This window comes from Esox lucius, chromosome 9 (genome assembly GCF_011004845.1).
Source record: "Esox lucius isolate fEsoLuc1 chromosome 9, fEsoLuc1.pri, whole genome shotgun sequence".
In the NCBI taxonomy this organism is placed as follows: domain Eukaryota; kingdom Metazoa; phylum Chordata; class Actinopteri; order Esociformes; family Esocidae; genus Esox; species Esox lucius.
Genome location: NC_047577.1, coordinates 16,595,299 through 16,619,175, shown reverse-complemented (window position 1 = coordinate 16,619,175; position 23,877 = coordinate 16,595,299). Strand labels below are relative to the sequence as shown.

At 43.5% G+C, this 23,877-nt stretch overlaps 2 protein-coding genes across 6 annotated transcripts; both read right to left on the bottom strand.

The window, feature by feature from the left end:
- Positions 1-1,031: 1,031 nt before the first annotated feature.
- Positions 1,032-16,456, bottom strand: LOC105021620 (phosphoribosyl pyrophosphate synthase-associated protein 1). Of its 5 annotated transcripts, none has more exons than XM_010889401.5 (12): positions 16,200-16,456; positions 15,561-15,653; positions 12,401-12,453; positions 12,094-12,160; positions 7,421-7,593; positions 6,770-6,885; positions 6,618-6,673; positions 6,321-6,475; positions 4,793-4,837; positions 3,126-3,196; positions 2,849-2,995; positions 1,032-2,362 (listed from the first exon to the last, which is right to left on the bottom strand). In XM_010889401.5, the coding sequence occupies exons 2-12, from the start codon at positions 15,641-15,643 to the stop codon at positions 2,204-2,206; spliced, it is 1,125 nt and encodes a 374-aa protein (XP_010887703.1). In that variant the 5' UTR covers positions 15,644-15,653; positions 16,200-16,456; the 3' UTR covers positions 1,032-2,203. The 5 variants fall into 5 exon arrangements, with proteins under 5 accessions (XP_010887703.1, XP_010887704.1, XP_010887702.1 ...); XM_010889402.5 differs by having other exon boundaries at positions 16,280-16,456; XM_010889400.5 differs by having other exon boundaries at positions 16,077-16,455.
- A 1,742-nt stretch (positions 16,457-18,198) lies between these two features.
- Positions 18,199-22,186, bottom strand: si:dkey-45d16.4 (scaffold attachment factor B1). Its single transcript, XM_010889403.3, has 4 exons — positions 22,107-22,186; positions 21,140-21,404; positions 19,960-20,162; positions 18,199-19,514 (listed from the first exon to the last, which is right to left on the bottom strand). Exons 1-4 carry the CDS (start codon positions 22,120-22,122, stop codon positions 19,177-19,179), a joined length of 822 nt encoding a protein of 273 aa, XP_010887705.1. The 5' UTR covers positions 22,123-22,186; the 3' UTR covers positions 18,199-19,176.
- Between the last annotated feature and the right edge of the window lie 1,691 nt (positions 22,187-23,877).

The following is a 23,877-nucleotide window of genomic DNA, read 5'->3' as shown; positions in this document are numbered from 1 at the left end:
AAACCAGAGCCCTCTCCCGGTCACCCTTGTTATTTCAGCAACAGACCTTCCTGACTCACATGAAAAACAGTTAATGTATAACAGGCTATATTATCTGTACTAACAGCTAGTAGTCTTTACCATTGTACAAAGTAGTCTGGATCTAATAAACAACTTCTGTCAGTGTAAAGTAATTGGTAGCTTAATAAACCTTAAAAGCAGCTTCCCCAAGAGTGAGAATGAACCAGCGGGATGTTCACAGAGTCGAGGCAATTGCAGACCAGAGGGACCCAGCACAGACATACAGATTGAAAAAGAAAAGGATGCGGGTGTCTTTGTTGGACATCTCTGTACGCTCTGTTCAGTCCGTGTGCTTCCCCCTGTCTCCATCAGATGCATTATTTCCTGTCACACATGAGGAAGTGGCCTGTTAAACGTTAGGTTTCTAGTTCCTCTTTCTTTTCAGTTAAAACACTTGACTGTTCTTTTCCCCTTATTCATTCACAGAATGGACGGCTGGAAGAGAGGCCTACATCCACACAGACAAACAGGTTTGTTGGCCTTTTAGTCATGTTTATGAAAAGACTCATCTCTGAAGCTTTGGAATTGTGATGCCTAAATATGGTTTACATCTGTAACATTTCTGCCTATAATAAGTGAATGTAGTAAATTAATTACTATAGCCATCACAAGGACTAGGTTCATGATTTTTGTAGAAGACCTATTTTAAAAGATTATACCATGTGGTCAGTTCAGATGTTGGTCCAGTTTCTACAGTTGTCTCTGCCCCTTGACTTGGTCAAAGCTCCTCAGCTGACATGTATGTGAATCCTGAGGCGTTTAGAACAAGTTCAGGGTTCTGGGCTCTTCTTGACAGCAACCATTGCTCAGATGTTCTGAAAAGGGGGCTCTACAGAGTTATGTTTTTTTGAAGACTGGTAGAGAACATAGCAAATAATGCTTGGCCAGGTGTTCTGTCCTTTAGAGAACAGCAGTCTAACTTATTTTCTTAACCCTGCTAGTAACTAGTAATGGAATAGCCTCAGACAAGCAGAAGTGAAATCATTTATCCATGTTGCAAAAAACACACTACACAGAACATGCATGTCCACACTTTTGTAACATATTTCAGTTGTCCTAACCCACACACGCTTCACTGAACTCCATTTAAGGTAGTACATGCTTTCATAATGACAGTGCACGTTTTAAATAAACACCGGCTGAATTTCAAATTATAGAGGAACACAGAACTGAAAACCTTTCACACCCCAAACCACATTCAACAGACATTGTCTCCATTTTGTCATGGCGCCTCAAGTTCATTGCCAAAGATGACACTAGCGGAGCGGCAGTAAACGGCGCACACAGGTTCACCTGGACCGTAAGACATTACAGCACTGTCACAGGTTTGAAGAACAAGTAGGGATTCCATTTATTGTAAACAGAGTGGGAGACTAAAAAGCAAAGGCAGGCACACAATAGAACAGGAGTACTTGATGTAACTCCGCAGAACACTCCACCATTCACTATGTTCTCCACCATTCACCATGTTCTCACGACAGCCAGGAAGAGGTTAATGTTACACAGAGAAAAGATGGGGGGTTAAGGCATTTGTACTCTTCAAAAGGATGCCTTGTCTACATGCCATTACTGGGTTCAGCATCTCAACGAAGAGCAACAAAAAAAATCCTGTTAAAATCAAGAACACTCAATTATTTTTTTTAAAGTGAATCCTTCAGCACGTACAGGGTGAAAGACAACATAACGCAAAATTGCCCGAAACTCAGTTCAACAAAACGGTGCTGTAATTCAATTATTGTACAGGGCCAATTAAGTAAACCTTCTGATTCTGTTACCATAACGTTCTTGATCCACTTTCACCACACAGTGTAACATTCAGGGTTTAAATGACTACAGAAATGTTAATCCAAAGGGCTTTATTAACCAAATGCAAATTGGCAGCATGTAGCATTTTTTCTAAGAAAGGGAATGTTGTTTGTGCTAAATTAGTCTACATATGTGACAGGTATTGTATTCACTCATCTTGTCACTGACTACAACACACTACTCGTCTGCATAAACAGTACAAATATGTGCTGAGAAAACAGGAAGCCAACCAGAATGAAAATAAATGTGTTAACAAAGCTGAAAATCCTTGGTCTCATTGTGTAGTGTGTGTGTGTGTGTGTGTGTGTGTGTGTGTGTGTGTGTGTGTGTGTGTAGCTCAGTCGTCAACGGTAATGTTGCGGAACAGGTAAGCCATGGACTCTCCGTTGTGGATGCGTCGGATGGCCTCGGCCAGAATCATACTGACGTCCACAGTCTTGATCTTGGGACACTGAAGCTTCTGGACCTCATGGGGGACAGTGTTGGTCACCACCACCTGGGGGCGTACAGGAGCACGCCAACAGTCAGAATACATCCAGTTTTATTTTAATAAACGGACCCTGACCCCTTTAGACCAGAAGGTATACTAAATAAAACACTATATTAGGAAGACTGAGTAATTAAAATGTAAATTACATAGAACTTTTATTAGGAAGGCTGAGTGTAATTCCATATAACTTCAGTGGTTCTTCTATGGTTTAAATTTCTTTTTTAAAAAAACAAACTTTTCTTCAACATATTCATCCATTCTCATTGTTATTTACACCAATGACCTGGGAGCAGTTAGGGTTGACTGCGTCACCCAGCGATAGAACAGCTTTTTTTATTTATTTTTTTACCACGTTGGTAAACCTTTTGTTCGCTGGCCCAAAACACTAGGCCGCAGCCCCAAAGTCATATCAAAATAAAGTCTTACAGATATACTAATATTAACATCCATAAAACACACGGCGCCGAGTTTAACCTCAGCGATTTGTCTTACCTCATCGATGGCGGACTCTTCTATGAGTCTCGGGGCTTCTGCAGACAGCAGCCCGTGTGTGGCCATGATGTAGATCTTATAGGCGCCTCGCTCCTTCAGAATTTCAGCCGCCGCCACAAAGTCCTCTACATCGTCTATGATGTCATCCTGGGACAGAGCGCAGGAAACAAGCAGACGTGAGGCGCTCTCTCTCACCAGAGCCACAGATTACCAAAGCCTGTTAACAATAGCTTGGCTGATGCCAGCTGAAATGCTGAATAGAAATGAGATGTCTTACGACAATAATGGCGATTCGTCCTCCCACGTCTCCCACTACTGTGATCGGGGGCTTCTCCTTGGCCATCATCACTGGGAGGGAGTGATAGAAAGAGAAGCGTCATTACTTTGAAAACAGCGCCGGGAGGACAGAAATCACGACGGGAGGGCGTTGAAACGACTGGGAGAGGAGATTGGGTGAGAAGGGATTGACTTCAACACCTGCAAAGATCATGCGAGACAGCTCTACCTCAATATCCACCAGACTGCAATAGCCGCTAAAACAGAATCCAGAAAATGTTCATTATTTTTGATAAAAGGGATAAATTAAACAAATAAGTGAAATTACACACATTTAGGCTGGGAGGTCCTTTTAATTTGAGATTTCGGTTAATTACAGGACAGCAAGAAATACTGTGATGAGTAAAAAAAAAAAAAAAAAGAGGTTCTGGTTCATGAGTATAGAGCTGTCCAACTTTCCAGTAAATAATGGGATTTTGAGACCAACACAGCAAACCCATGCCATGCCTGATCACAACCAGACCCCCAACAGTTTCCTCGTCTGCCCAGATACCTCCCAGTAATGTCCAACCAGATACCTCCCAGAGAGTCCCAACCAGATACCTCCCAATAATGTCCAACCAGATATCTCCCAGAGAGTCCCAACGCTCTCGCTCGATTCCCCGACCGACAGGTCAAACAACTATGGAGTTGGAACAGGCTTCAGGAAAGGTAGGTGTGTGGTGAATAAACAGGAATCAGAATGTTGTTCAATCAGCTAAAAGGAATGGATCAAGCAAAAGGATGCAAGGAAACCAACCAGACTTGTCACCACTCACCCAGTCAGCCTCTGAGGGGCTGCCAAAACGTTGCCCCATTGGAGATTTGTGGGCGGGGCTCGTCCAACCCATCTCCCTACAAATCTACCGTCTTTTGTCCAGTGATTTAGCAGATTTGGGATCATCAGATTATTTATTAGAATCTGGTGTGTCAGATTAGTAGAAAACCTGTCTCCAAGGACAGGGTTGGGCGGCACTTTTATAGAGCCACTGATAAATTCACTGAATGACATATGCTTGTTGGGTAAATGATTGCCAAGATGGCAGTGGAGTAAGTGTGTTTTGAAGGGGCCAAAAGTCAGATGAAACCCCGCTTTATCTCTAATGTAGCTGTTATAGGTAAGGTTGAGAAGCCCCACGGTTTCCGACATCGCTATTCATTGTAGTGCTGAAAAGTCAAAACATACATGGGAATGTATTGTTCTCCATGTTGCTTCCGGGAATGCTTCCGGAAGACTCATTGTTATCATTAAAGTTGAATAGGACTGCATTCCTAAGTTCACAGTTGATTGTTTATTAAACAGAAGGCGTTCCCTCTGAGGCTGTAAAGAATTTTGTGCAAAGCTTCCAGATTACCTGAAAAACCAAATAGAAATGTCAAAGCCTGGCTTTCTACAGATTTATTCGATCAGAAAGAAAAGCAAATGTGTTCACAACCCACAGTCTAAACATTTAACTGTGAACAGGACTTTTCCCAATGGGGGTTTAGCAGTTCATTCTGGTTAAACGCGTAAAGTCCCATGACAGACATCTTAACCACAACATGCAGGGCAGGCGATCACAGAGAGTGTGTGTGTGTGTGGGGGGGGGTTAGTGGCAAGAAGCCAGAATGGAGGATCACTAGTCGTACTTGGGAGCTCAATGCCTGGGAATGCAGCCTGGTGCCTCCCCGTGTCTTGGAGAGATAAACGGTACACGTTAGCACAGTCACTCGGACAGGGACATACACTGTACAACAGACACACAACTTAAAAAAGTCCATCTGCTCCCCCAGAGAAAAATAAACAAGGCTACAATCAACAAAGGAAAAATCTTATGGGGGGGGGGGGGGGTCAGTAAGGAATGAGAAAGGGAGTATTAGAGGAGAGCAAACGCTTCCCGTACGATGGAGGGGAGAGATGGACTGAAACACGAGAGAGAACAAATACGTAGAGAATGAGAAGACTGCGGAGGAGAGAAGGGCAGAGGGGGCTGGACGTCGGTTATGGCCTGTAGTAGCCTTGGCTCCTGGGGAGTGCTCTGCTGCTGAGCCAACACACACTCCAGCCCTGAGTGGGAGAACCTCCCAGCTGTATGCGATCAGCACACGGACAATGACGCCAAGGTTCTCTTTGCCGCTGATGCGTAACCGTTCAGTGGGGTTATGTGGCGCGATATCGGTTCCCATTCCACGTCGTGGAACTAGCACAACATAATATTATTTCTGCTGCGTTCCCTTCAGTGTTTGTGCTCGGGGTTTTGTTTCACCAGAACACAGTTGGCATCCAGGGAACGGAGAACACTTAGCGATCAAAACGCGTTGCGTCTCGGGCCTGAAGTATCCCTCTGAAGCGGCCAGACGCTGACAAACAGTTGGATGCATTTAACTGCAATGAAACATTTTAAATAAAAACCTCAGCATTGAATGGCAAAAGACAGAACCGTAAAATATGTATGAATAGCGACACATATCATTATATATGTATTGTGTGGTGCCTGGCAATGTCCAGTTTAGGGCATGCAGTCCATGATGACTTCAAAGCATTTCTGTGACTGACAGATTTACATAAATACCCTTGGCTCTGTTAGTGTTCAACACTTTCAAAATGACCATTCCCCCCCCCAACCAAACAACAAAAATGACAAACAGTCTGCTCTCGTTTGTATACACTGTTCCCTGTAACTAGATAAATTCTTACATTCATCGAAGATGGCATGTCTTAAAGTGTCTTTAACAGACAGTATCAAAGACCGTGTTTAACAAGCATTATCCATGCTATATGTTAGACTCATCCCTGTGTTTACTCCAGAGGGATGGGGGGGGCGGGGTGAACCTTGCTGTTTGGGCTCATTAGCTTCATGGATTCCTAAGCAGATGGACTGCAGAGTCAGGGCTCAACTGCCTGTACTCTAGTGGTTGAGTAAACCAGGAGACTGCTGATTGGACACATTTAACACGAGACCAGTCACCTGAATACATCTGCCCAATAATGCTTTCTTGTGTGTGTGTGTGTGTGTGTGTGTGTGTGTGTGTGTGTGTGTGTGTGTGTATGTGTGTGTGAGACAGGTGGGAGAGCAGTTAAATCAGTTCTCAGTGCAAGGGTCGGACTAGCAGGGGTACTATATATAGGAATGTGTGTGCCGCGCCCGTGCGTGCCCACGCGTCACCGGTCACTTACATGGCAGTTCCAAACCAGGGTGGCCAGAGGTGGTGCGCCCGGAGGAGAGCGGAGGGGGAGAGTGTCTGCCGTCCGCCATGTCCGACTCTGAACACTGAGCCTCCCCGTGCATCACAGCCAGACCCAGGCGCAGCCTCTCAGCGTAAGACTGAGCCCTGGAACAAACAAACGCAGAGTGAAAAAAAACACACAAAAAAAAAACAGCCAACAGACAACACGTTCCCTCACTGACGCACAGACACGCGTCACATTGGTTGCCGTCTATCTTGCTGTGAAAACTTCCAACCTTTATGTTACCTCTTGGCCGCCGACGGGGACTTGGCAACGATAATGGCATTCCTGTAGTCCGGAATCTAGAAAGACGGCAGCGGTCGTTATCCCACTCGAGTCAACAAATACATCTGGTGACGGTTTGAGATTGGAGAGGATTCTGGGTGGTGGAGTCTCACCTCATCCTGAATGTACTGTAGCAGGAAGGGGGATGCCCGCAGGTTATCGACGGGGAAACTGAAGAAGCCCTGGATCTCTTTCTGGTGCAGGTCCATGGTGATGATGTGAGTTAGCCCTGGAACGGCATTACAGGAGGTCCAGTAACAAGCTGGCTATTGCGGTGTGCGTGCATTAGTCATTTGTCCATCCCCACCAGATACGCTTACGGTATGGGGGGGTGGGGGGGCTGGCACCAAAACCAAATACGAATCAGTTGTTCATTTCAGAGCTGGTCAAAAACACACGAGACATTGGTTTACATGTTTGCCAGCTAGTTTGTCCGGGTTGTGAACTTACAGTAGTTATAACACCAGACCTACAGATGTGTGCAATCCGCTAGTTGAGCAACCGAGTCGACCGCCAGCATTACTGCTAGTTCTAAGTGGTGACAGAGTTGGTCATGCTAGCGTGGGGGGGGAATAAACATCCTAATTCCAGGAACTTGTACAGGGTTGGCATTTTGTCAACCATTCGAAAATACAATTGGCTGTGTATAAACTCCTGCCCGTCTGTGTATAATGCAAGCGTTTCAACCGTCATCATAATGTACTTCAACACATTACACAAAAAGCTAATTGTTTTGGCATAACAACGACATCCAGTTATCGTACCAGCTTTGGCCAGCATGGAGGCCAGCAGTTTGCAGACAATGGAGCCCCTCTTCCTCATCTTGCACTGCTTGCTGTAAGGGAAGTAAGGGATGACTCCAATAATGTTCTCCGCACAGTTGGTCTTCAGGGCATAGGCCATGACCAACAGCTCCATGATGGCCGTGTTCACATCTCTGGGCCGGACAAAAGGAACATCCGTGGGGCCAAGGAAGGGCGGAGAGACACAATGAAAAAAAAAATCATAAATAGTTAAATAAGGGAAACCGAGGAGAAAGTCAAGGGTGTTATTGTTGATTTTACAATGACAAAACGTTGGCTTACGATGAAAGAGGCTGTTGCCTTGGTTTTACTTGGCAGGTAGTGGTAACTGATTGGGGAATTAAATCTAAGTCATCAGAGAGACTTTAGATTAGATTCAACTTTATTGTCATGGAACAAATACAAGTACAGCACAACTAAATATAGTTAGCATCTAACCAGAATCAGAGAGACTTGAGAACACACTAGCCCGTTGAGGGCGTTTCCTCGGGATGTTGACATCGCATTTAAGTAAGCAACCAGATTCTGTAACTGAGAAGGTGAATACATGATCATAATTTTGTTGTCCTGTTCCCCCCGTAAAAATCGAAAACCCACAACCCTGGCATTACAAGTGCCACGTTCTACCCATTTAGCAAGAGGACCATAACACAGATTTTGATTAAACGTTCACTTCACATTTAGGAGTCAGCGACACAATAACCTCCAACGTAATCAGTGTCCTGGCACTACCTCCACATAGTAAAACACAATGTTGGACACAGGCCTGACCTAAAGCCAGAAGCATAACCTTGAAATCCACCGTATGGGGCCTATTTAAATAATTAAGCCTCTCACAATCACATCAGAGAATGCCTTTATTGTTCGATGGGAATCAGCCTACTCATTAGAGACCCGATGAAGCAAACTTTGTGGGGAACCTGAGTCACCTTAGATTACCTAACTAATACAAAGACAGCAATGAGGACGTGCCAGAGTTGATCGGGCCTGTGTGTCCCCCAGGATGTATAAAGCAAACCAGAGTTACTGGAGCCAACAAAGAGTTCAGTGCCCCCGGCTAGCTGTTCATAATCCCAGCCAACCTTTCCAGTCAGCTCCTGCCAACCGATGAATGACATAACCAGGGAATGAAATTTACTTTTTGGTTCACCAGTCACTGTGGCTGGTGGATGGCCAGGTTTTACCAGCCGCTCAACATTTTTACCAGACACATTTTCACCTCAAAATATATATGTATCTGTCAGCATTTATCAGACAAACATTTTACAAACACACCCCCCCCCATGGGGACCAGAAAATAGAAATTGCATGCTCTCTTGCCCTAATCTTAACCCTAAACCTAACCCTAACCTTAACTTCAATTAAAGTAACATTTTACCTAGATGTAATGCCTAATCTTAACCCTAAACTTAACCAACAACGCCTGGACCTTAAAGAAACCCCAATTCTAACTATAAAATCAATTGTAAGTTTGACCCTAAACGCTGAGCCGGAAATGTACTTTTGCCTCACGAGGACCAGTCATATTTTTCTGGTTTTACTATACTCATTGGGACATTTGGTCCCCATGAGTTCAGTAAGACCTAACCCACCAACACACACACACACACAAAGTGAATAACACTGATAATCTCGTTATCATGGCACCTGTCAGTAGGTGGGATATATTAGGCAGCAAGTGAACATTCTTTCCTCAAAGTTGATGAGTTATAATCAGATAAAATGGGCAAAAGTGAGTATCCGAGCGACTTTGACAAGGGCCAAATTGTGATGGCTAGACAAATGGGTCAGAGCACCTCCAAAACTGCAGCCCTTGTGGGGTGTTCCCGGTCGGCAATGGTCAGTGCCTATCAAAAATCGTGTAAGTAAGGATAAGCGGTGAACCGGCGACAGGTTGATGGGTGGTCAAGACTCATTGATGCATGTGGGGAGTGAAGGCTGGCCGTGTGGTCCGATCCAACAGACAACCTACTGTAGCTGAAATTGCTGAAAAGTCAGGGTACCCATGCTGACCCCTGTACCACTGTCGAAAGGGCCTACAATGGGCATGTGAGCATCAGAACTGGACCACGGAGCAATGGAAGAACGTGGCCTGGTCGGATGAATCACGTTTTCTTTTACATCACGTGGATGGCCGGGTGCGTGTGCGTCGCTTACCTAGATAATACATGGCACCAGGATGCACTATGGGAAGAAGGCAAGCCGGCGGAGACAGTGTGATGTTTTGGGCAATGTTCTGCTGGGAAACCTTGGGTCCTGTCATTCATGGGATACGTACCACCCACCTAAGCCTTGTTGCAGACCATGTGTACCCTTTCATGGCAACTGTATTCCCTGATGGCATTGGCCTCTTTCAGTAGGATAATGCGCCCTGCCACAAAGCAAAAATAGTTCAGGAATGGTTTGAGGAACACAACAACGAGTTCAAGGCGTTGACTTGGCTTCCAAATTCCCCAGATCTCAATCCAATCGAGCATCTGTGGGATGTGTCGGACAAACAGGTCTGATCCATGGAGCTCCACCTCTCAACTCACAGGACTGTGAGAATCTGCTTCTAACATCTTGGTGCCAGATAACACAGCACACCTTCAGATGTCTCAAGCCAGCACTGCCTTAACCCTCTTGGGCATGGAGTTCACCAGAGCTTCACAGGTTGCCACTGGAGGAGTCCTCTTCCACTCCTCCATGACAACATCACAGAGCTCCTCCACCTTGCGTTTGAGGATGCCCCACAGATGCTCAGTATGGTTTAGGTCTGGAGACATGCTTGGCCAGTCCATCACCTTTAACCTCAGCTTCTTTAGCAAGGCAGTGGTCATCTTAGAGATGTGTTTGGGTTCGTTATCATGTTGGAATACTGCCCTGCGGCCCAGTCTCCGAAGGGAGGCGATCATGCTCTGCTTCAGTATGTCACAGTACAAGTTGGCATTCATGGTTCCCTCAATGAACTGTAGCTCCCCAGACCCCTGGGGCTGCATGAAAATCGCTCAATGCGCTACATGCAATAATAACAGTTTTGTACATTGACAAATTGGGTATGTTGTCTAACAAAAATAAATACGATTTTCTTTCCTTTACGTGCCGCCATCACCTTAAATTGAATGCTACATAATAATATTGCAATCACTTCATATTTTGTCTTTCAGGTTCTGTTTTTAAAAACCCACGTTTGCCAGGAATGACTGAGGTCGAGGTTGAACGGGCGGGGACGGCAGCTGGAGGGAGAGACCTGCAGAAGAAGATTTGTATCCTATATAATGCAGAATTGTTGGGAGTTTTGGTTTAGGCTTCTTTAGTTTTTTCTATGTTTTTTAAATTCTACATTCTGTAAATAAAGTTCATACCTTAGTCTTCATCTTGTCTCTACACTTTACATCTGCAGTAGATTTATTAAATGTTGGCTAAACGTCAGCAGAGAAGCAGGAAGTGTCGCTCAAACAGCGGAAGTGAAAAATCAACGTCTACTCGACGTCTTGTTGATGAGCAGCCGACGTCTATACTGCTTTCCGCGGACATCGGCAAGACGTGTGTTATCTGGGGCACGCACGTTCCTCCCTCCATCTATTTTTCTCTGTGAACTTACATACATGTAGACATTGATCGGAGAACTGAGCTGGAGGACCGGGTTAAGAAGCAAGTGATCATGTTGTAGAAATCCGCAGTTCGGCGCAGCAAACGCTCGAATGCGCGGTACAACGAACAAGTCACTAGAAAAAAGGACTTTTGAGTCCCAAGTCACTAAAAACACTTACATACTTATTGCTTTCGAGTTTTTTTACTTGTGGGTTTTCACATGTTTAAACAAATAGGTGGTGTTGCCACAGCAGCGAACAACCTTCCTACATACATCGTAGTTCACAATGTTTTCATGAACAGCTGTAATATATCTCCACACAATGTTCCTCTTTCGTTCAGCCATGACAATCCTACATGAATGTATGCCTGTATCTTGGATTGGCGGTTAGCGCCGCAGCTCACTGTGCGTGCGTGACGCGCATGTTTTTTTGTTTTAGTGCACAGTCTCAGGCAACAACAGTAGAGCTGGAGAAGCACTTCTCAAAACATCAGAGTGTAATCTGCACACAGTGACAGTTCAACTCCTTGATGAAATGGGAACAACCTCGAAGAGAGAAACTGAAACAGGTATTGATCCTCGACACTAGTATCAACCTTCAAAAACGAGACATAGTATCTGTAGTATCGATATTTTGGGACCCCTCTTTTTTCTGAACCATCTGTTTGGCTAATGTCCACCCGCCACACCGACAGGTCGTTTTGGCAAACCTACCCGCCAAAGCAAAAAGTTACCTGTATTTTCCGGGTAGTTATTTCCTACCCGGGACATAACCGCTAGAAGAAAATGTCCATGGCAGAAAGAAACAGATGGAGATCATAGTGATTAGCATGAATCGGCAAGATAACCTGGAAATACTTTTGCCTATCTAGTTTTGAATGAAGGTTGATTATTTGGTCCAGCCCAAATTCTGCATATCTGTGGTCTACCGGTCAAGGTCGGTACACAAACACTGCCACAGCGTGTGGTTTGGACCAATTTCAACACACTATCTTCTCAACATTTTAATATCACGCCGACGACAATAGACAATCACTCAATTCCTCACAGCTCCTCTCACCTGGGAATGGTCTGAATGATGAAGATGTTTTGACCACGAACAGACTCTTTCACGTCCACCCTGGTTTCTGTAAAAGAAAAAGTAAAAAAAAAAAAAAGAAACAGTTCCAAGAGCAAGTAACCCTACATACATTATGACACCATTCTTTATACTAATATAGTGCTTATAAGGCATATAGCAGATCAACACTCCTCTACACTAGCATACTATTAATACTTACTGCAGATCAACCATCCTCTATACTAGTATAGCGCCTATAGCAGGTTAGTTAAAATATGAAGCTAAAACCAACAACTTGCCGTCTCACCTCTGTTGGACTCCTGGTAAACAACTGACTTGCCCAACTCCACGCCAAGCCGTCTGCAATGAGGAGTGTGGTGAAACAGACCGTAAATAAACAAACACATAGACACACAGACAAGAACAGTGCAGATACCACTAAGAGATTAGGCTGCAAAACAGAACAATTACATATTTTCTGAGCAGACAACCCGTGAGAATCCTAAATGTCTCACAGTCCGCCTGGTTTTATGGCCTTAAATGGAGCAGGGTGAATCATAAACATAGGCAGGACCATGGCTTATACCATCAGTAATACCCACTCACATGATCTGACGAAGATGTTACAGAAACTGTGATATACTATTATATACTACTAAACATTTCCAAATGTAATTCTGTGAGATAAGGGAATTAATTTCCTTATCCTAAACAATCCAGACTGTTTAAATCCTGGGAGGACTCAAAACAACTTCCCACTACCTCAAAAACATCCCATAATTTGTATAATGCTTTAAGTAGAAACCAGGTATGGTAAAAGAGTAGACTTACGGTAAAAGAGTAGACTAACCTATCCTAAACTAATAATTAAGAAATAAACGCAGGGAGCAGGCAAACATTTTGCATGTGAGAAGTGAAAATGCTGTACCGATACAACAATCAATAAACAAATGAACCCATGGTCAATCATTGAAATATGAATGATACTTCAGTATACTGAATAACTGTCACAGATGCTGCGAGAAGGGGTAGAATTAACTCTCTTCAAAATTGACATGACTAGGTTAACGGTACTGTTAGAATGTAGTTCTTCTCACAGTCGTAGCTAGTCATTCAACAACCTCTGAGTTGGAAATGTTTTGTTTTGCCTAACCCACCAGGTCACTCGGAGAGAGTGAGGTCACAGCCAGGATCGTCCATTACCACCCCCACCCCCCAACAACAACCTGGGAGCAACATTCATGGAATGCTTTATCAAGGTCATTATTCACAGAGTTTTCACAATGTCAGTTCAGGGTTTCGAACAAAAAACTGTTTGTTACTGGCCCAACACTAAGTGCTAGGCTACCAAACAAGTCTCCTAATTACTCAAATGCCCCGGTTGTCCACAAACAGCTAATATGTGGTTTTATGACATGCCTACCCCCCCCCCCCCCGCCCCCATCTTCTGATGTGAAAGCACTGGCGACATACTACCATGGGTCTCCTGCTCAAACACGCTAAAGAGCACTAGGGTGGGCCTGGAAGATAAACGCAGGCCCACCATAATCAAACAAACACACTGATACACAGATACGACTTCCAAAAAAAACCATAGCGTGCTGCAATGTGTTACCAAGAGACATTTCCATGTAGCATTTGTGTTACAGTCCTTAAGCATAGCCAGGACCGATAGACGTGATAGGGGTCACAACCCAAAGCATTTGAAACCATTGGTTTGACATGTAAGTTAGTGGATGCAAATACAAATTCAAGGCACACATACTCAGTCCAGAGCGCACAATCATTAAGACCTGGACATATAACCTATTACGCCATGGAAAAGCTTGCGTGCAGTGTCCTCGCCTGACACCCTTCTGCAAGCAAAGAATTACACGGTTTCCAAAGCTTGTTCCGCAACAAGTAGAAACAACTAGGGAAAGCCTGTGCAGTGGGATATAATTGGCAGTTTGTCGCCAAACAGCCATAAGAGCGTAGGTGGTGCGACTGCTGGGGGGCTAGACTGACAGAGCTGCTTGGCAGCAGTATGGTTCCCCAGCTACAACTGCCCTCACAGGCCAGAGGGAGACTTCCAGAACAAAGTTAGTGTCTTCAGCAGCAGCAGCCGGACTCGAATGGACTAGTCAGCTCAGATGAGTTAAAGGCTGTTTAAAAAAAGAACAGCGATAGCAAGCAAGCGAGGATGCTATCTTACTTCCTGCAAGTGGAGCCAATCTACTCTAATTTGTTCAAATCTTCTCAGATTTGAAAAGTAGTGTTATTGAATAGGTTATTATAGCCTGCCTGTTCTAGATGGCGTTCATCTTCTACAACCCTGATTCCAAAATCTGTGACTATGCTTAAAGTGCAAATGAAAACAGAAGGCAATAATATGCAAATCATGCATTCAATAGAAAATAGTAAAGACAACATATCAAATGTTCCTTGAAAAATGTATGCCCCGTTTGAATTTGATGCCTACAACACATTTCAAAAAAGTTGGGAGAGATGCAACAGAAAACTGCAAAAGTTGTGTAATTCGAAAAAAAAACTAAACCTGGTGACATATAACACAACTAATTACATCAATTGGCAACAGGTCAGTAACATGATTGGGTATTAAAAGATCATTCCAGAGTGGATGGGTCTGTCAGAAGTGAGGAGGGGTTCACCACTCTGTGAAGGACTGCAACAAATAGTGGATCAATTTAAGAATAACTTTCCTCAATGTAAAATTGCAAAGAGTTTGGGGATCTCATACATAATATCATTAAAAGATTAAGAGAGTCCAGAGAAATCTCTGCATGCAAGCGACAAGGCCGAAAATCAATACTGGATGGCCGTGATCTTCAGGCGGAACTGCATTTAAAACACACAAGACACTTCTGATGGACGCCGTCCCTTCTGGATTAAAGAGGAGAGGAACCATCCTGCCTATCAGCGCACAGTTCAAAAGCCAGCATCTGTGGTAGTATGCGGGTGCATTATTGCAAAAATGGAGACCCCGAACAGTTGAGCAGCTGAAATCCTTTTTCATGCAAGAACGCATGAGCTTTTGACCATTTCCCACTGATGCCACAGCTCATTTTGACAAGCTGTCTTTCAGGGATTGTATGCGTTTTGGAAAAGCTTGCTGAAGGCATATTCACGCTGGGTATCTCAGTGTCATCAGAAACCAGGAGGTCTGCTGCTATGCCTGGGCTCTGGTAACATGATCCAGCCGGAACAACTCAATCCACATCAGGTGAACTACAGTGCCAAGGCTGCATAATTGAAATTCTCTCCTCTATGCGTGGGCCGGACCTGTATGTCAGATACAGACGCAGGTTCGATAACAAGCTAGTCACCTGGAGTGTTAGAAAACGTGTAAATATGCGACGTGATATAGTCGTAGATCAATAATTTCATTAAGAAAATTATTGAAGGAACTAGTGATTTTGGTGGGTCTGGTAGGTGTACGAAGGCACAACATATCTAAGGCTACTTACTCTGTGATCTTCTTGGCGAGTTCAGTGCATGCGGTGGTCGAGTTGGCGGAGAAGACACGGTACCCACTTTTTGAGATGTTCATCGTTGAGTAGCTATTGGACAGTTTCGAAGTTTTAGAACGAGAGACTAGAAATGCCCAAAACGCATTATGCATGTTTCAATGGCTGAATTTTAGATGTACTCAGACAACCAAAGAATGTCGATGAATTTGCAGAACTATAAACGACAGAGTCAAAGACAGACTGCAGACCACAAAACAGTATACAGAGCCGACATAGCACGATTCCTAGGTCATACAAACAAAATACGATGAGTAATCTCACTCAGGCCCACGTTTATTTCACACTTCGCCCACTTATATTGTGTATTTCTATATCCTGTGACCACTGTAGTGCCACAAAGAGTAAAACTAAATATTATCCACAGACGACGGATCTCGTCCGCAGACTAAAGCAATGAACAATACATACAACAGCGGCAATAAAAGCCATGCGTCACGTATTTTACGTACTCACATCCACAAGATAGATTCCTTTTATAAATTGAGGATTTGCTAACACCAACAACCGTCGAATACGCGCGAATTAACCAAATATCAAAGAACAAACACTAACACACAGTTTTCGCGAGCACTCAACCTGGTATAAGTAAACAAGTCCACTTATCGACCCCAGTATGAAGTGTGGTCTAACAAAATAGGTGTTGAACAGATCCGCACATAGCTAAATTACTTCACGCTCTGGCATTTATTTCCAAATACAAAGCAGTTCTTCATTAGAATTAGACTCGTGTAAACTTAATAAAATAGCGCCGAGTCAAGATCTTCGTGTCAAGGCAGTCAGGTCACACATAAAATACAAAATCTTATTGGGTAGCCATTGTTGAAATTGGCAGTAGAATAGTCCAATGAGAGTGGTGCTTTGTAACAGAGGAAGGCGGCTTGTGCAAATAAGTAACCACTGAGAGAACTCCAACTATGCACGAGGTCAAAGTGGATATTGCCTGACGACTCAAACTGAACGTAGCTTTGAGTACGAGCGTCTGCTCTATCAGTGGTTTTTTACTAGCATTACTAAGACCGCTGGGCTACTTGGCCTATCAGGCGGTACTTAAGAAAGCTCATGACACCATTGGCTTACTAGTAAAGTTAGCATGGTGACTTATTCCGAGCTGAGAATTAAAAAAAATTGTGGCAGTTACTGAAATAGTTGGGAACCACTGTAAAATGACTGAACTGTAAACCTTCCCGTTGCACCATTGTTCCCTACAGTCTGACACAACATCCACCCGAGTACTAAAAAGAGATATTAAAACCAAACCACAGACAACAATGCATGACAACAGCCTACATAATGAAAAAAACATCTAGACCTGCCAATTGACAATATGAAAACAACTGAGCAGGACTCATCACATGAACCAGTTACAGGTGTTTTTTTTTTTTTTTTTTATAGATTAGCATCGGCTATATACTGGCCAGTTTATGTTGGTAAACAGAGTCCAGTAATGTGCTGGTGGCAAATCTGATGGCTGAATGGTAAATTCAGATTTGATCTCCAAAATCGATCATGTATTGGATTATCATTGGAATCCGGGTGAGTGTAGCAGAAGGGAAACCAGTCTAGCTTTAACCTTGGCCTGTAGCTTAGCAGTGTGATAAGGACAGCGTGCTGTCTTGCCAAAGTACCAATGTGAGGTGACTTGCTCAACCTTCCCACCCTCAGCTGTGGTAATTACACCGGGGGAAGAGGGTGTATTCTTCCTACCAAACCACATTACCTTTAATTTAAAAGTTTTACCATACAAGGTTAAGGGCAGGGACAGCTTGCTGGATGCTAAGAAAACTTTGTTGTAGAGCTTAACACAAATTCAGGCGAAGGATAGCTAATTATGACACTGTAACATCTGCATAAAGGTGGATGAGACAGCTTCCTATGCATGTGCTTTTTTATGTATGTGAATACACAAAGGCAAGGGGCCTAAAATCAAGTATTGTTGTACTCCCTTGGTGACATGTAAGGGCTGAGAACATCAAATTTTCTGACCACAGAAATGAACTAATTGGGAGAGATACTTAGCAAACCAGGGCAAGACCGCTCAGACACAAGGATGGAATGGTCTACCATATCAAAAGATTTTGCCAGGTCAATACAAATGTCAGCATTATATTTTTATGTTTTTATGTGTCCGGGCAGAAGTAACATCATTGAAGACCTTGAGGATTGCGGTGACACAACCAAGCCCAAAACAGAAACCAGATTGCATACCAGAGAAACATCCAGAAAACCAGTTAGTTGCTTGACACGTTTTTCTGGCACTTTTGAAAGAACAGTTATATTGTTTTGTAGTCTAGAAATCCTCTTGGAGATATTCAGATCAATACTTCTTTCCAAAAAAAGTGGTGACACATTAATTAATGGGTTTAATGTGGTAAACAATTGCCTTAATCCAGTCTTCAACCTGAACATTACAAATGTTTACTGTAGTCCAGGACAAGAACACGTATTAAGCACTCTGTGAGTTGTGTTTCTGGTGCTACAAAATATGTGTACTTTTGTGTGTACTCAAGGACTCTAGTTATTATTTGATTAAAAACATTTTAAGCAACATTTTACTAAAGAATTGGTATTTCTGGGGTTCCTTTATGTACAGTATTTCATTTAATAAAATACAAATAACAGTCTTGTTACAAAACAAATTTTTCTTCATCCTTTTTTTAATTGACAAATAAACGGTCTAAATTGCTTGTAGCAAACTATATGGCAGGCCATGAAAGTACTTTATTGTCCTTATGTTCCAGCAGGAGCAGATTCAAGACCACATAAACAGAATTCAATAAAAGGTTATTTGACATGGATGACATTTAGCAAAATGATCTGCGATGAACAAGGGTGAGCCAAAGAACAGTTGATAATTCTATTACCAAATGGTTTGCTTGGTATAACAGAATGTATGTACAGTATGAGGACTCACCTAATATCAAAGTAACTGCCCTAGAGAAAAATTACTTTCAAAAGTGAATACTGTTAACTCATACCTAAATAATGTTTTTGAACTGTCCTATAATTATTTGTAGCTGGAGTTTATTTTGAGCTAAAAACACAACAAAAACCCCACCTCAAACCAAAATAGACCAATAAAAAAGTGCTCAGGAGTTTGAACTGGCCCTTGATAAGAAAAGAGGATCTGGCTAATGAGCAGTCTACTCAGTTGAATGCTTTCTGATACAAACCTACATTTGCTGTTAGGGTATGCCCACAACATTCCTGCACAGAAAAGCAGATTTTTTAAACTTTATTCATTTAAATACTTAGAATTCTTAAAAATACTAATGTAAGTAACTATGGATCATATTTCACCGAAATCTGAAACATCTGGGCAGATACTTTAAACCTCCAATTAATTTGTCAACGGAGTAGTAAACTAGAAACTATTAATTCCAGTTGTAATCATGGGTAATATGAGTGGTGCCTACTTAAACAGTCAAAGCAGGTTCCTTCACTAAGGTCATATGTGTAGAAAAGAGGGCACATGTATCAGGTCCCTCTTAACGCCTTAATGTCGTGTCCACCGCTATTACCCAACACCTCACTCCACCACTCTGGTTCATTCCTCTCATCCTTTAAGAACCTTCTCCTTAAGCAAGTCCAGTATCACCTGCCTCTCCTGGCTCTCCAGCTCAAACCTCCTTTCCCTCTCCTTCCTCTCAGCGCCCAACCTCTCTCTCTCCAGGGCGATCTTACTCCGCTGGATCTCTAGCTCCTCCCTCCTCAACGATAGCTCCTCCTCACGCAGTCGCTGCTCCGCCTCTGAACGCTTCTCCAGGAAACTGAGGATCTCTGAGTAGGTCTGGCAGCAGCACTGGCACGGCCTCTTGGCCATGGGTGCCGTGGAGACGAGCGAGAGTTCGGCTAGGTCCTCCTGGTCCTCCTCGTGCTCTGGGGTCGTAGAAACTACACAGGGCAAGGCAGGAAGAGGAGTGGAAGGACATAGTTGAGACTGATAAAGTATAAAGTAGAGTTTTTTTTGGTTAACACCTTTGGGCTGTCATCGCTCATGGGGTTCCCAAATATTCTTCTTGGGAAGCAAACGTGTCTCTGTGTGTGTGTGTTTGTGTGTTCTCTTGTGTATCGAAATGCAATGGGAGACACTAGAAGCCTGGCTGACTCACTGGGCTCCTTGACTCACATGGCTGTTTTTGGGTGGGGCCAGGGATGGGCACTAAGCAATCGCAGGGAAATACTGGTTTGGTCACACGAGGGCAATAACAACAGCATTCTGCATCAGCAGTCAGGTCCGTGTCCTGTTTCCATCCTCCCTTTGGATATGATTGCAGATCTAATGGTTGTTCTCTAACCACGCGGGTTTAAAAAGATGCGGAGCGGTCCAGGCTCTTACCCGTGGGTTGACCCGTTTGTGTTGAGATTATGACGGGCTTGTCTTGCTCCGGTAGACTAGCCAGCTCTTCCAAGGCCTGTTTCCTCAGGTCCTCATCCTGATACCTACTTTCCCCCCCGGCCAGGAGACCCTTCTCTGCCTCCAACTCCAAAACCTCATGGAGCAGGTCTTCTTTCTGGGCATACAGCCTCTCCGTCCCAAACCTGAGCACAATCAGTATATAACAGCAAATACAGACACACACAAACAAACAAACACACACACAATGCCAAATCAGCAAAAACCTTTCCACTTACACATCCAATAAAGCATCGCACAAATGCCTGACAACGTGCGTCTTCAAAATGTCCTTGGTAGAGTTCATGAGGCCTTGAACTTTAACAATAGCCCCAGGCAAAACGGCCACATCGATCCACCACCAGCATTTTACAGTAGGTATGAGATTATTTTCTGCATACTTTTATATTCTGGTTTTGCTGCTAAACCTATTACTGGTGTGCATGGCCAAACAGCTCTATTTTAATTTCCTTTGACTACCGAAGCCAGGTCAAATCCAAGTGCCAAAGAAGTTTAGCACATTTTTGATTTGTTGGTGGCTCTTTTTTTTAGCTATTTTCACACCCATTGTCTGATTAATGAAGGCCAACAACCATTTGTCTTGTCATTTCTTAGCATTTCCCCAATGCGATCTATGATACATTGATTTACATAAGTGCTAGTGCTTTCTACATTTACGTTCAAGTCATTTAGCTGATGCTCTTATCCAGAGTGACTGTGTGACTGCATACATTTTCATACTTATAAAAATGATTCCCTGAGGGAACTAAACGCACAACCAATGTTCAAGCACCTTAATTAAACAGACTCAAGTGAAACCAATACAGGAATCTATGGAATACCACAATAAAAAAAGTTCAGTTTTATTACAGACTTATTGCTGTTTGATTCTGATGCTAATAATTGTTACACCCACCTTTTTTGGAAAAATATATAACAATTTTATTATCATAAAAGTATATAGTTTCCCCCATCGTATTTTTTGCAGAAAATCTAGCTAATCACATGGGCTGTTTATTTCATAGTGCCTACTTCACTCATCTTTATCAACAGTGCCAATATGTCTTATGCATAATGTGAACTTGTATGTCTTATTGTCGACCTTTGGCCAGTCTGGACCGACCTGCGTAGGCTGGCAAAGTCCTGCTTCTTGTAGTAATCCAGCAGCAACATAGTCCTCTCCCGGCAGCGCCGGGCGTCCACCTCAAAGCTCTCATCCTGCAGGGCAGCAGTGATGATTTCCCCCACACGGGCCCAGATACGACCCGACTCCTTGGAACAGAATGGGTTCTGAGCGATGACCTCACGCAGCAGGAGGATGTCGTGGCGGGCTGAGAAGCGCACCTGTCGCTTTCTCGGAGTGGTGGAGGGGCCACCGAGGGAGAAACCTGGGGTGATGAGGGGAGGGAGAGAGTTAGAGGCAATGGTCGTTTCTCAATTTAATATTCCTGCCTTCCACACTCCTCACCTCGTTCTCAAAACCAAATGTGAGGCTTCTCATCCAGTGGTTTTAAGCAGTGAAAGAAGCAATGGATTATGAAATTGAAAAATAGGCCAATATCTAAGTGGTAGACAATTGGTACAAAACCCTCAAAAAAACGCCATGACTTTGCCTGTATTGTGGCACAGGTGGTAGTGCACGTATGCATGATGGGAATGCTAAATCAAACTGCTTGGCTGAATGTAACAAAAAACATCCGGCATGCGTTCAGTTTTAGACGTCACTATAATTGTCAACGACCTGTAGGCTATGTTAGGGATTGGAGGGCAGATGTCATCACAAAGCAAAGTCGACACTATTATTTTCACATTCAAAGCAATAGCGAAACACCCTATTTGTCTTGCGACCTAGTAATGCTAAAACGCGTTGCCATTCCAGGCACAAGTGCAAGCGGCGCGGCACGTCACGTCAACCCCTGCAGAGGCAACGCAGTTGAATAATGGAAGTAGAAATGCGGCATTGTTTATTGTGGGCTTACACGCGCACACAAAGATCATCCGAGCTGCATATCAAAATGACAAATTACCAATGTCTTTTAAAGATTTATGAAATCTAAAATGTCATACGTAGCAGTTTAGGTTACGCTCACCATCGTTATTTGCCATCTCCACACGTTCCAAATCTCCATATATCCGGGATCAGGTGATACGCACGAAATGTTGAGGTCACTGTACACGTCCACTCACCAGTACAGGTTCCATTCTGACGTGTAACTCAACTTCTCGGAAAATCTGGCAAAACTGGCAAAGCAAAATGTTGCAGGGCCGAGTAGTGTCCACAAGATGGCATCAAAGGACCGAGCGTAAAGGACTCTATAAGGCTCCCCTACAAGTCAATTGCATCCTCATGAAAATCATCATACCCAACAGACATTTCACTGGTGGCTTTAACTTGGCCTGGTAACAGGTTATCTGTAGTGTACAGTATATTTAACCTACATCAGATTATTTATGCCTCTGATTTATGTTTACTGACATTAAGCAGTCTAACAATGCACTCAAATAAGAGTGAGCGGCACTTAAGCTTTTATAATTCACCCTTCAGTTCAATAACTATTTCCTGGAATGATGTGTTGAATAATTTGATTTGAATATCCTCTGTACTCAGGGGATCGCCTACTTCCCACATTTTGACCCCATCCAATTCTCTTGCTTGATGATTACACACACTCACATGCTGTCAGTTCTGTCGCAGTTCCCCCATCTCAATTTCTCTCACTCTGTCATAGATATACAGTACCAGTCAAAAGTTTGGACACACGTATATAGACTTAACTTTGAGAGAACACATCCCAGCGTGGACATTATCACTAAAGGCATCTGCCATTTTAATCTAGTTAACTGGGTTTAACTTTTAACTTCATTGGCTGATCTATCCTGATGGCCTGGGTTGGTCATGTGATCACAACTCCAACCGGGTCATGAGTCGGCATACTGCAATTCTATTAAAAAAGGCTGCTTTAATGTGGACTCAGTGGTGCTGCCCATGCTGGCATAGATGCTGTAATGGGAAAGATAAAGAGATAATGATCTCTATCCAGGTCTATCTACCTCCAGGGCCGGCCCTAGGCATAAGCAACATAAGCAGCCGCTTAGGGCTCCCGACTGCCAGGGGGCCCCAGATCACTAGTGAGCCCTGGACCGCTAGGGGAGAGGGGGACCCAAAATCTAATTTTGCTTTGGGCCTCCAAAAGGCCAGGGTTAAACTGTCACCTGTACATGATGTGTTGGGCTGCCATGGAAATACATACGTTGTAATATAGAAAGATTCAGAACAAACCTTTATTACTTGTTTATATGCTTTGTGTTTAAATTCTGTCTTTGAAAATGCTTTAAACCCACACTATATGATCAGTGTTGTATGCTGTATGTAGGCAATGGTGTTTGTTTACTGTGCGTGCAATGTCACATGTTACATTTAAACTGACAGCCCAATTCATTTTTTGCCACTCATTTCTTTTTAACCGATCAGCATTTGCCAACGATTGCGCGAAATATCAGAATTGGCCTGCCTGTGTAAACATAGCCTAACGTCTGGCGGACGTTAGTGTGTAATTCGTGTAACATTGACGGGTGCCACACTTGGCTTTGTGCAGAAATCTGTCATCTTTCAAATGCTGTGACAGCCCTATCTCAACGACAGGCAGGCTTTTTCAATAGCTTCCATGCCACAATAAAACTGTCAGTGTAGCTTCCTCTTCAAATGTCTCCCCCCTTTGTCTAGCCAGCAGTTCACCAAATGTATCCCCATTTTGTATAGCCCGCGGTTCATCAAATGTATCCCCCTTTTGTATAGCCAGCAGTTCACCAAATGTCTCCCCCTTTTTTCTAGCCAGCAGTTCACCAAATGTCTCCCCCTTT